General features: G+C 38.4%; 1 protein-coding gene across 1 annotated transcript in view; it reads left to right on the top strand.

Annotated features, from left to right (window-relative positions):
- Positions 1 to 2714: 2714 nt before the first annotated feature.
- SPMIP4 (sperm microtubule inner protein 4) overlaps positions 2715 to 14101 on the top strand; it is a gene marked incomplete at both ends in the record, with an annotated part of 34354 nt that continues 22967 nt past the window's right edge. The window contains 4 exons of the mRNA XM_084230595.1: positions 2715 to 2848; positions 5984 to 6160; positions 11726 to 11797; positions 13775 to 13804. Of these exons, the coding sequence (XP_084086721.1) occupies positions 2715 to 2848; positions 5984 to 6160; positions 11726 to 11797; positions 13775 to 13804 (413 nt within the window). The remainder of the gene's footprint in view (positions 2849 to 5983; positions 6161 to 11725; positions 11798 to 13774; positions 13805 to 14101) is intronic.

The following is a 14101-nucleotide window of genomic DNA, read 5'->3' as shown; positions in this document are numbered from 1 at the left end:
TTAAATATTTATTTATTTATGCATACAAGAGCTGGGGTACAGGCTAGATATGCGGGGTGGGGGTGAGAGGATCCATCAGAGACAGAGTGGGGAACAGAACAGGCAGACCAACTGAAATAAACTGAGAAGGGGAGCAGTGGGCGAGATACGAGAGGTCTGCCTCGCCATGTGGGTTTCTCCCTGACCGGCCGGGGATTGAATTCATGCTGCAGAGGCCATGGATTTCTTCATAGTGTGGTGCTTATCCCCTTGCGCCACCAGGGAGGCCCAATTCCTGCATGTTTTTCCCTTCAAAGTTAAAAATCTAGCTTTAGTAGTCTGGAACTTCTGTCAACCCAGACACAATATTCTAGGCAAACATTTTTTTTTTCTTTTCCAAATTTCTCCTTCCCTGCTAGAAGGATTGAGTACTTGGTGATGCAGAAAGTAAGGAATATATTAAGGTAAATGAGGTCGTGAAAGAGAAATCAACATGTGGGAAGTAGAAAGGTTTTCTGGGGCTATAGCTCCCACAGGTGGAGGTGTTATATCGTAGACGTCAGTCATGTCAAGCACCCCTGCTAGGAGGTTACTTTGTGTTGTTGGGGTCACGTACAATTCACCTGATGACTAACACACATCAGTTAAATCAGGGGCCTAGAAAATAGAATGTGGGTCACCCAAATAGACCCAATCCTGACATGCCCTAAGAACTTTGAGGTGGTGAAGCACTTCCAAAGAGAACAATTGTTTTACAAAGATCTGACAAAGAATTTTTCTCTCTGTATTTTGGTTTTGGAAATAATAAAGGTAAATATACATTCCCTGACCCTTTACACTTATTTGGCCTAAAATAAAATTTATACACCTAAAATAAAGGGGTCAGATTTCACCAAGTTCACAACTATCTCTTAACAGAATCTACTTCCAGGCGTGTGGGCTGGACAGTAAGAGGTGGGGAAGAGGTGTAGGGACTGAGAAACAGACTGAAAATACCACCTTGTCTGCTCGTGCACCTTTCTTTCCTTCATATCAGCTCTCACCTAAAAGACTCAGCACAAAATGAATACCCACTGCTGGTTTGATTAAAAATTTCTAAAATATAGAACACATTGCTACACCTCCTTTCCGAGAGGGGGATCACTCTTTAGCCCACGCTCTTACGTGTTCCTGCTGGCTTAATGAGAGCCTCGCCCAAAATAACCTTTCAGTATCTCCCCTCCTCAGAGGCTCGGTTCTCAGTCATCACAGAAATTCATGGCCCTGCTAGCGCAGAAACTTGTTTCATATTCATTTCTTGATAACTGAGGTAAAGGAAGTGGAACTAGGTCCTTGGGCACTGAGCAGGGCATCCATCGGCAAGACGAGCCACCAATTAACTTTGTCCACACCTGCTCGGGCTGGGTCTGGGCCCGTTCAACTAGTCGCGCTGCCCCCCATTCCAGCGCGGGGGCACGCCAGGAAGATGAGGGGTCTGCAGCTCTGGCCTCCCCAGGGTCTCCCCGGCCTCCCTCTGGACGCTGCCCTCTTCCTCGCCCCAGCGCACCCCGGGAATACCCCGCCCTGCAGGGAGGAGCAGCGCCTCCCCCAGGGGCGTCCGAGGGCCAGGTGGGGGAGATGGAAGGAACCAGGCGTGGAGGGGCCGGACCGAGGTCCGCGGACAAGCGCCTTTCGCCCCGGGACTGGCTGCTCGGTCCTCTCCCTCGCTTTCGCCCGGTTCCGTCTCGCGGGCCCGGCGGCGCCCGGGCTGGCTTCCCCCGAAACTTTCGCGGGCCGTGGTCGCCCCCCGGCCGCCGCCCGCCGGGGCGCGTTACCTAGTGCCACGGCCACGGTCACGCCGCCGTCACAGGCGCCCTCAACCCCGCCCCTCGCCTCCCGCCGTCTCTCTCTCCTTCACCCGCACCTGCCCGCAGCTCCCGGGGCCGCAGGTGCGGACGACAGCCGAATTCCACGCCCCGCGGAGACACCCCGGCTCTGGGAGGTGAAGGGAACGTGCGGTCTCGTGCCGCTGCCTGGCCGGCACCCCAGGTGCGCCCGAACCCCGCGGCTCCGCTCGGCCGGGCGCTGGTGATAGGGGAGGCTGGGGCTCTAACCCCCGGCCCGCGGTCCAAGCCCCCGCCCCTCCTCTCTCGCCCACCCCCAAAATCCAAGGGAAGGATGGGGTGCTCGCACTTTCAGGGTTCATTTCAAGCTGCTCTGCTAATTCTCCATCTTCTTTACAAAGGGCTTTTCTGCTGGGATCCCAGAAACCTTGAGCCTGTTGGATAAGTCTCCTTACTTTTTAGAAAGAACTTTGGGGTGGACCTTGGGAGGGGGGAGTAGATGTTCCCTTGAATCACTGAGGTTAAAGGTGAGGCAAGAACTGATTTTCAGTGGATGTCTGCGAGGTAGCAGTTTTATATAGAACTACATACAGGTCGTCCACGCAGTGTTCTAAGAAACATCTTCCACTATGTGAATTTGTTTCAGTTGAAATTCATTCCACAGGACTTAAGTTATTACTGATGTGACATCTCAGAACAGTCACACCACACACACATACACACACGCACACACACACACACACAGAGGCCTGCGGCTTTCAGCAAGGAAGAAAGCCCCTGATTTCCATGGAGTGTTGCTCTGAACAATGAAGTTGTGCAAAGTATGTTTCCTGCCTGTTGAGGAAGGGTCAGCGTGATTGTGGTCAAGTGTGTCCTCTTCTTTTTCAGATTGAGCTTTATTAACCAAGAAGCATGGAGGTCATTCATGGCAGGCCCTACTGTTGCAGGGAGCTTGATGGATCTGATACACTGTCAGACACCTTTTACTCTAATGAAGTACACACTCCACTAGAAACAACTACTCGCCCAACTGCCTCACGGGACAGGTAAAAAGAAGAGAAAGCACTCGAGGAAAAAGTTATAGTGTATTTTTGTGTGTGACGAAAACATACATTAACGTAGGGGTTTTCTGTTGAACACATCATAGGGAAGGCATACCATGGTATAACAGTTAACTTTTACTCCTTCCAGGATAGCAACTCAGTCTAGTTCCACTGATAACTCAGCTTTGGTGTTCAGAGTACATGAAAATTGCCTGAGGAGCCTTCTAAAATACAGATTTCCAGGCTCTTATCTGCATATATTCTAGCATACTAGCTTTGAGGTGAGTCTGGGGAGTCTGCATTTCCAGAAGTCTTTTAGCTTGTTTTGAGAACTACTGAGCTAGTAGAAAGCACTAAAAACAGTAAGAAAACCAGGATTATGGCTTTGGCTTACTCATTGGTCAGAGTAAATTAATTTTTATATTTCAGTTACTTTCTCCACCCTTATGTTTTGGAGCAATTTAGTAGTCACTATTATATATACTCTGACTTGATCCTCTATAAAAATATTAATAAACACATGATATTCTTTTGTACATTTTTGAAAGTTTTAAAATGGTAGTTACAGCTACTCAAATAACCACAGATTCCTATCCCTTTTTCCTATTTATTCAGTTGACATTGCCTTATCTCTAGCAAGTTCTCTAGCTCATCAGGCAAACATATCAATTAAGGATGCGTTTGAGAATTGCTTAAGATTTCATTATAGGTTTCCATTTTGTTTCTGCATTCATTCCATTGCTTTCTGACTCCTGAATTTTTATTTATTTTTTTTACTATTAGCTCCCAGCCAACTGAAAATGACAGTATCTTTGTTCTCAGCTTTCCTTTATCATGCCTTCCAGTAACTACTGGCTAAATTTAACCCCCAGAATTTGGAATGTAATGCTCAAAATTCTGTAAAATTACTCTAATTTGAGAGATTATTCCATCCATAGGAACGTATCTTTGTCCAACACAAGTAAACTTTAATTTTATGTAGGTATACTTTGTATCACAATAATTTTGTTATTTTCCTTTTTCTGGACTCATGTATTATTCAAGCTTTAAAATTATTTAATCCCATCATTTCAATATTTATTATAATCACTTTCTTCTCTAAAATTCTAGTAACATTAAAGCTAAGGGAGGGAAATAAGAAACCCTAAAATAAAACAGAAATATGACTTATTTTTGCTTTGCCCTTTTTAAATGGTTTCCTGCAACTTTCTGGCTCTAAATGGTTAATCAACCCCAGTGATTGATTAGCATTTTTTACTGGCTCATCTTTCTGAAACAGTATAATAAATGGGGGTTAGATGTTGAGAAATTGACTCATCTAATTTAAATGTAACTTTTTAAAACTCAAATATTATAGCTTAGATTGTCATTAATCAAATGTGTTTGAATATTTTTCACTTGTCATGCCCCTCAAACTGTGTCTGTTGATTATAGCCATAGAGTGGGTAAAGGCCCCGGAGCTGAGTGCCTCCACCCCTTCCTTCTATAGCTATCTAAATCTGGCCACCCAGATTCTCTTTGACTGATTGGCAAGCTTCTTCTATAAAAGACCAGATAGTAGACATTTTAAACTTTACAATCTTTGTCAACTATTCACTTCTGCTATTGTAGGATAAAAACAGCCACAGACAATAGACAGTATAAGATGACTGATTGTGGCTGCATTCCAATAAAGTTGTACTTACAAAAAACAAGTAATAGTTCCTCGAAAAATTCAACATAGAATTATTATATGACCCACCCCATTCCCCTTCTAGATATATACCCAAAATAACTGGAAACAAGTACTCAAACAAAACCTAGTTCATACATGTTCAAAGCATTTTTCACCATAGCCAAAAAGTAGAAAAACCCAGACATCTATCAGCTGATGAATGAAGAAAACATGTTATATTCTTACAGTGGAAAGTTATTCAGCCATAAAAAAAATGAACAGCTGATATGTGGTATAGTCACAAAAGCACCCACAGATGATTTCATGTATATGAAACATTCAGAACAGGCAAGTCTAGAGACAGAAAGTGGATTAGTGGTTGCTTAGGGCTAAAGTAGGGGACCATAGCTGAGGGGTTGTTTTTGAGATGAAAACGTTTAAAATTATCATAGTGGGCCTCCCTGGTGGTGCAGGCAGTTGAGCGCAGCGCTGTGAAGCTGTCTGCAGCCTCTGCAGCACGGGTTTGATCCCAGCCAGCCAAGAAGATACCCACATGGCATGGCAGACCTCTCCTGTCTCGCCCGCTGCTCCCCTCAGCAGTGTATTTCCGTCAGTCTGCCTGTTCTGCTCCCCACTCTGTCTCTGGTGAATCCTCTCACCCTCCCACACATCTGGCCTGTACCCCGGTTCTTCTATGCATGAATAAATAAATCTTTAAAAAAATAAAAATAAAATAAAATTATCATAGTTATGGTTGTACAGATTTGTGACTATACTAAAAACCACTTAATTGTATGCTTTTTTATTGAGGTAACTTTATATGAGTTTCAAGTGTACAGTAATTGTACACTTTAAATGGATGAATTGTCTGGCATGTGAATTATATCTTAATAAAGACGTTTAAAAGAAATGAGTACATGTGCTACAACTGTAAAAACAAAAGAAAAAAGATATTCTGCAGTCCCTCAGGAATTTAATCTCACTGCCTCAGCAGACGAAGATGTCTAAATAAACAACATCTATTATTATTTACCTAGCACTGAGAATTCTTTGTTCTGAAAGCATAATCTAAAAATAATTTTGAAGCTCAGGAATTTTAGTTGTTTTTCTTAATCTGTTTGGGAGCTCTAACAACATACCGCAGACCAGATAGCTTTTAAACAACACGTGTTTATTTCTCACATTTTTGGAGGTCACCACCATGACGTGTTCTAATGAAAGACTTCTTCCTGGTTCATAGCTGGCATTTCTCACTATATCCTCACGTGGTGGAGGAAGCTAGCAATCTTGCCCTGTCTTTTTGATAAGAGCAATAGTCCCATTCATAAGGGCTACATCTTCATTACCTACTTCCCACCTAAAGACCCCACCTTACTCCATCACACTAAGCATTAGTATTTCAACAGATGAATTTGGGGAGAACAGAAATATTCAGATCATAACATACTATGCAGAAGCTATTTCAAGTCTCTCTTTTTTCACAGATATCGTGAATTAAGGGAGTCTCTCAAACGATGTAGGCTTTCTTGGGGCACCGAAAGGGAATATGGCAGGATGATGCCTATTTCACTCCCTGAAGAGCACAGACCAAAATGTGAACCTCCTCCTGCCATGAGCAAAGGACATCAGCATTACGGATTTGGTGGAGAAAACTGGCCAAGGTAAATATGCTTTCTCCCCTCACATAGAAGTCTTCTTCTGTTTTTTTTTAAAGATTTATTTTTATTTATTTATACAAGCACTGGGTACAGTCAGAAGCACGGGAGGGTGAGAGAATTCACCAGAGCCAGAGCAGGGAGCAGAGCAGGCAGAAGGACCGAAGTACACTGCTGAGGGGAGCAGCGGGCAGCAAAAGAGGTCTGCGTGCCATGTGGGACCCTCCTCCGGTGGCTGGGGAGCAGTCGGGGATCGAACCAGCGCTGCAGAGGCTGTGGGCAGCTTTGCAACCCAGCGCTCAACCGCTGCGCCACTGAGGAGGCCCAACATAGAAGTCTTTATTCATTTTTCTTTATTTCTATTTGACTCTTTTGTTAAATCTACTTTCATATATATTTCTTTTGCTATTCATGAAAAGACACAGATGGAAAAACTAATTATATGACTTCTAATTGCAAAGTTAGTTAGAAATCTTTGTTTATGGATGTCTTTGCTGTCCTCAAATGTGTTCAGTATTGTGATCAGAAATTTTGATCAGTTTAACTCTTTTGATGATCATGTTTTTATCCAAAACTAAATGGGAATATTCCTGAGAGAGGCTAAATTAATTTTTTTTTTTCTTGAGCAAACAGCTGAACTCATTTGTACAGATGTTCTTGATTTTTGGAACTTTTGATTTCTAATTTGTTCATCAATCTCTTAGAATCTATTGAGTATTGTTTTCAGTGTTAAAATATTCAATAATCACATAAATCTTAAAGCACACTTGTATCTTTATTCAAAACAGTTAAAAACTAAAGAGAAAGCAAAAAACTGAGCAACAAATGAAATGGCACATAAATTATTAAAAATTATAAAATTTACTCAAAAGCATTGTTTGGAAACTAGGGGTATAGCTCATTAGGTAATTTACAGCTATTGTTTCCCAAATTTGTATATTAATAATGTCACAGTGTTCTAAAAGAATTGGAAGCACACTCACAGTTACAGTTTGTTTATTTTTTAAAAAAGGCAAAAGACTAGCTTCTAAAGGAAAACTCAGTCTGAAGTGAGAGGTTTGTGTGTGGTATTTATTTGAATGTAGCCCAAGGACACTGGAAGAGGAAATATTTATTCTGATTAGAAAGCAGGGGCCTCTCTGGTGGCACAGGGTTGAAGTCTCAGCACTATCAAGCTATCGCCAGCCACTTGGGCATGAGTTCGATCCCCGACAAGGGAGCTGACCCACATGGTGCAGCAGACCTCTCCTGTTTCACCTGCTGCTCCCCTCAGCAGTGTATTTCAGTAGATCCACGTGTCCTGCTCCCCACTCTGTCTCTAGTGAATCCTCTCACCTCCCACACCTCTGTCCTACACCCCAGTTCTTGTATGCATAAATAAAAAAAACTTTAAAAAAAATTTACCCAAGGAGATTGCAGTAAAATTGTCAATCAAGCATAAAGGCACAGGCAAGCATTTGAAGCATGTGGGAATGTACAGTACGTAGCACCCAATAATGTTTTTTTAAAAAACCTAAAATATGAGATTTAAAAGCAAAATGAAGAATCAGAATCATAACTCAAGAACAGAGACACTAATTAAAAAAGGTTGATGGTGAACACTGAATCCATTCAAATATGAAATCACTGAGCATTAAATGGTGAGCACTGAATCATTCACATGATTGAGAAAATTACTGTGGATCCAGGTAAAGTTAGAAGCTTTGGCAAAGTACAGCTTATCTACACAACCAAAATGTAGTAATGAGAAGAAGTGAATCAGAGCTTATTGTTTTCTCTTTCATGCCTTATTTTAGACATTATTTATCTAATTTATTTATATATATTTAAGATATTATTATCTCAAAATAATAATGCCCGTAATATCTTAACTGTTCCAAAAACATGTTCTTAATTTTACACAGATATTTTATAAATGTATATTTATGTAGTGGAGATTTACCTTTAATTTTACTTTTTCATGTTAAATGCTAATTAAATTTTAAATGTTCTTTTATAAATTGCATGAATCTTTATTTCTTATGAGAGCTGCCGATCTCTCCATTCTTAACCTCCTTACATCTAGTTTTTAGCAAGCAAGATCTAGAATCTACTACATGGTGGTATTTCTATATACTTTTTGTAATTACTCAAAATTTTATAATGGGAATGTGCCGTTTCCATAAAAATAAGGAAACAATCTTTTTTAAACAACAGCATTAATCAAATACTTCTTCTGGCCACACATTATCCTGAGTGTTTTACAGACATTATCTCATTTAAATTAAATTACATTTGCCTTTTTTAAAGTTCATTTTTCTATAAAACTACTTTTGTCCTTTTTTAATTAAATTTTAATTTCACAATGTATTCATTGGTATGCCTTAGGATTTTTCATTGCAAATAAAACAATCTAACTTGGCTACTTTAAGAAGAGGATTTATGAGAGAATATTAAGTTAACTCACAAAACTATGGGAGGCTAGAGAAATAGGCTAATTCCTAAGCTTCAAGGAATAGTAGCCAAATTTATTCTCAGGACTGGGTCTCAGCAGGGGAAGTGTCTTTGCTAAAATTTACACCTCTGCTGCTACTTTATTAGTGCTATCAGACCCCACCTGAAGGCTATATTCTCAGCTTACTCAAGTTCAAGTCAAAGTCTACTGCAGATGTGGCTGACTGGCAGAACTTAGGGCACACATAGGAACCCAGTTATTAGGAAAGCCAGAGTGGATTTTCTGGGGCCCAGAAGTGGGCTATTCACAATGTAGGTAACTAGCAAAATGTAGAGAGGGTACTATAAAAACTCTAGCGCACGCTCAGTGTCTGTCAACTGTCACTACAAGCAACAGCAGCAATAGCAACAACATGCTTTCCTATCCAATATGTGGCTCATGGACCAGCAGCAACATGGACCAACATGTGGTCCATGGGTCATCATCAAATAATGAATGCAAAATCTTAGACCCCATTCCAGCTTTACTAAAACAGAATCTGTGTTTGAGTCAAATCCAGATAATTATGCAGCAAAGTTTGATAACTGTTGTTCCAATGTAAGAAAATGCAACACTTTAGAAACTAACAAGAATTTACTTACCCAAAGGGGCCACCCTTCAGTTCCTGCATAGAACTTTAAGCCAGGATCTCCGGGTGATATGCACTTCTCTCTAGTTCAGGCATAGTCTTGTCCTGATAGTCCACATCTCTAAACTTGACTAAGTAAACCATCATGTTCATACCCTATAGGAAATAATAAGGAAAAGGAAAAAAAAATTCTCTATATGAAAGTATACAAGAAAAAGAAAGAAAGAAAATGTGGGATGTGACCACAGTCCTCACTTCCACAGCTTGATATAAGGATATTGTTGGCATTAAGATGTTCTTCCTCCACTACCCACTCCAAGGTCTCTCGTCTTCAGCTAGTACCTGAGCTGGTTAAAAGCATTACCTGGTGGAGCAGCCCCAGATTCTGCTCTCCAGAGATCCTTTATGTTCCTGGCTGTGTGAAGCTATTACAGTATTCCATTAACTTTATCCCTTTAGGAATAATACTAGAATAGATTCTTCAAGCTCTAGTACTACTCCTTTCCCCCATCATTGTATAACAACAATCTTCTTGTCCTTGACATTCAGGATTAATCATCCCAGTCTACTTGGTAAAGTCCTTCCTTGCCTGTTTTCTCCAGAGTCATATGGAGCCCCAAATTGCCACATCATAAGTTCTGCCTCCAATTCAACAGCACCATTGTTGCATCCTCTAATGGAGGCATTTCTTCCTTTACCTATAAACAGGGATGGGAAAGCAAGTTTATGAAATCTACTCTGGGTCAAATGTATATAGGGTGAGTTTTCAAAAGATACTGGACAGCCACAAGGGACTGCTGAGCATGGCATTGTATAACAAAACTTTGCAAGTACCCAGAGGAATGTAAACCATGGACTTTAGGGGATAATGATGTGTCAGTGCAGGTCATCAGTTGTAACAGATATGCCACTCTGGTGGGGGAGGTTGATAATGGGGAAGGCTAAGCATGTCAGCAGTAAAAAATACCTGGGAATTCCACCTTCCTTTCAACTTTGCTGTGAACCTAAAACTGCTCTAAAATGACAGTCTATTTTAAAGCACTAAAAAATCAGGTCAGTTTACTTTGATTACCACCATACCAATCCCAGTTACCTACCTAAAGGGACCTGTTGTCACCACTTCGGTGTGTCTCCTATCATACCTTTTGTTATAATCATACCCACATCCATTTGGCATTATTTTGTTTATGTGCAGAATCATTTGATACATAGTATTAGGTGACTTCTTTTTCCTCTCTACAACCTAGAAATGGTGAACACAGATCTATCTCATTCTTTTCCACTTCTCATAGTGTTTCACCATATGGATGCATCATAGATTATATTTCCTTTTGGCATTAACTACATGTAATGAATACCCATGTATAGGCATACTTGAGCTCATACATCCATGCATAAATATCTCTTTAGACAAAATTTTAAGTGAAGGTCATGGATCACTATAAGTGAATATTTTTAATTTTAGGAGATATTGCCCAAATGCTTTATATTCTCATAGTAGTATCTAAAAGCAGTATCTACTCATTTCCCCATAGTTTTGACCAACTGAAGTATAGTGTCAAACTATAAATTTTGCCTGTCTAATGATTAAAGGCTAGCTTAGTGATCAGAATACGTTTCTCTAAATAGACTGAGTTTTCCTTATGCTTGTTTTTTTTTCTTTTTTTTTGATACATAATTTTATTTATTTATTTGTTATTTTTGCAGTACCATTGTTATTGTTTTTGACAATATAGGATTACTCTCCCCCTAAAGTGCAGTCACCGATAGTCCTACACCATAGTCCCCCAAAACACACACATCTATGACCAGCTTTCAAAGGTTGGTTTTAAAGTTTACCTTTGTCTAACCCTTTATTTGGTTTTTCTGTATTCCACCTATAAGTGACACCATCCAGTATTTATTTTCTCCTTCTGGTTTATTTTGTTTTTTTTCTTATATATGACTACTTACATATCTTTATCTGTTCTTATTCTTTGTCCAATTTTATTCTTTGTCTTTTAGCTATAGATTCTTCTTAAATCTTTATAGTCTGGATATTAATTAATCCTTTATATATCTTTATTGCAAATATTTCTTCCAATCTTTGTTTTAATTGTGCTTTTCTATGCTGTCCTAGCTTCAAAAGTTTTGCATTTGACGTTATCAAATTTCCCTTTGGTTTTTGACCTTATTAAACAAATCTCATTTTGAATGTTTTCCCTACACTAGAAAAAAACCCTTAATCTTATATTTTTCTTGTAATATTTATGTTTTTCCAGTTCCTTCAATTTTAACCCACCTGAAATATCTTTGTGAATAGACATAGAAATCTATTTTTTCTAAACGGCTAGTGAATTTTTCCTGTAGTGTTTATTGAAATTTTTTTTCTACTGATTTAAAATGCCACCTTTTCATATACCGAATTTCCATATATCATATATACATGGTTTTTAGTCTATTTATCATTAAATGCTTCACCATTATACTATGTAAAAAAAATCTTCAATTTAATTTTTTTTCTTTTTAGAAAGCTTCCTGTTGAACAATTTTATTATTTGACACAGAACAAAAAAAGTGGCCTCTATGGAAACGATTCTTTGTAAGTTTGAGGTTTCTTTTCTTTATATCATTTTCCAGTAGAAATTAGTTACATGAGTAAATTTTTAAAACCCAAAATTGGAGCTTTTAGAAAAATAAAGTATCCCTTGTTTAAAACATAGATCATTAATAATAGAAACCAACATGACTAAAGAAACAACAGAAATAAAACAAATAAACCAAAACCCAATTATACAAGTGAAAACTGTGAAATGTGGAATAGTAATGTGTGAAGGAATTCATACAGGTCATTTGATCCATTTCTCTGCCTTTGACCTACTTAATCTAGGAATAACCTATAACGTTTATTTACAGGTTCATAGAAAATGTTCCTGTACCATATACAAAAATTTTTAATCCAAATTTTATTAGAACAGTCCCTTTTTTAGATTAAAAATACTTGTTAATTTACCCTTTGTTAGAGGAATTATTTTGCTATTTAATTATATTTTATTATTTTAATATGTACTGTGAACATATTACAAAAGTATACTTTTAAATTTTCAAATAAAAATAAAGCAGCGTAAAAAAATGAAAATGTCACCTTTTTACTCTTATGATTAGTCTTAGGAATCCATTTATAGTTAAGACTTGAATATAGAGTTCAGCCACAAGAGGGAGCCAAAAAAACATGAAATTTGTGGTTGCTAGGTCCTATTTACCACTTTGGGATTAGTAAAATTTGAAAAGTAAAGAGTGGTAGTAAAATAATGGACTGGTCCAGGTCAAGGAATTAATGCTTCTGAACATTTTTTATTTTCACTTATATTTTTCAAACTCTGAATTTCTTAGAAATCTTTTCTTTTTAAAAAAGTGTTTCTTTCCATTTTGAATCAAATCAATTTTAGGCATATACATGTCAGTTTCATAGCTAATTGTATTGATGTATGAGAAGTTGTTTAGATGCTGATTTAATATTTCATAAACAATAACCAATCTAGTAACTTTATATCCCTTTGATTCTTATACTAGTTGCCCACCTTCCCCAACTCAAGCAGAAATAGAGCTGGAAGACAATTCATGCTGTCTTCTAGTTCCAAACCCACAAACTTAAAGTCCAAATAAAGAAAGACATAAACCCTTTATAGTCCATATGAATTATGTGCTTGTAATTCACTATAGACTAATAAGATTATAGGGCTTATATAAAACTTTCTGAATAGAAGAACAAAAATTAAACTGTGCTCACACTCAATTTTATTGATCTTTACTATCAACAAGTAACATTCTTTTCATTTTTCATGCCTGAAATCATTCAGAAATATTTTCATATGCTGAAACTGGTTGTTGAAAATCAGTGTAAGTAGGTGATAATCCCTCTCTAATGTGGATTTTATTCCTGGACTGCAGTATTATTTCCTGGCATGCAGAGCCCAGAATAATTAATTAGCAAATTAACAATCTCAAAATGAATGGATTTAGAAAAGGAATGCCTCCAGGAATTTGTTCAGTTTTGTTCTAGCTTCTCCGTCAACTGTGCAACATTTACTATTATGAGAAAGATCAGCAATTCTGGGCAAAGGGACAAAGAACATGCAGTTCTTATATATCTCCCAACCAGGCTACACTCAGGTCACTTTAGGTCATGTAATTGCACCACATGCATGTGTGACAAGCTGCTCAGGGCCTTTTGGCTCCTACTTCACTATTAGGGCGGATGTCAGTGAGAAGCAGAGCTCCTATCTTTACAAGCACCAGTGCTATACCTGCACTATGAATAAAACATGCAAAATGGGTGGTAAATGGCACTGAAGTCAATTGAATAAGCAGAATGGGAAATAATGATCAGTAGACAATTGAAATGTGATGGCATCTCTCTGTCTCATCAATATTCAATATCTCAGAAAGTAAATCAAGGATATCTTAAAGGGAAAAAAGTTTGGAAATGGGATACATTCTTAAGCAAGTGTTTAATAGGAGTGTAAGCTTTTAAAATTTCCTAATATAAATTGGGATTTGTTTCCTGTTTTTGTTCTAGGCTGCCCAAACCACCTAATTCAACAGTAGAGTAAGTATGCAACTTATATTTTCCTTCCCTGTTACAATGAAGGAAAAAAATTGCATTCCGTCTGCTGTAGATAGTGTGAGGACAAATGAGAATTTTCATTTAAAAAAAAAATTGTTTAACAAGTAAGAGGAGAGACTGGCAGAAGTTCAAGGTAATGGTATTACTGATTTCCCCCCAAATATGTCCCCTGCTGATCTTTTATAAAGTAAACTTTAATTACTGGGGAAATGGTACAGAATTCCTACAGATGCCACACCCAGTTTCCCCTATTAATATCTTACATGAGTATGGTTCATT

The sequence above is a fragment of the Talpa europaea genome (genome assembly GCF_964194135.1).
Source record: "Talpa europaea genome assembly, chromosome: 3".
NCBI classification, from domain to species: Eukaryota; Metazoa; Chordata; class Mammalia; order Eulipotyphla; family Talpidae; genus Talpa; species Talpa europaea.
Note: the sequence above shows the minus strand (reverse complement) of the source record. Positions and strands in the feature narration are given on the sequence as shown.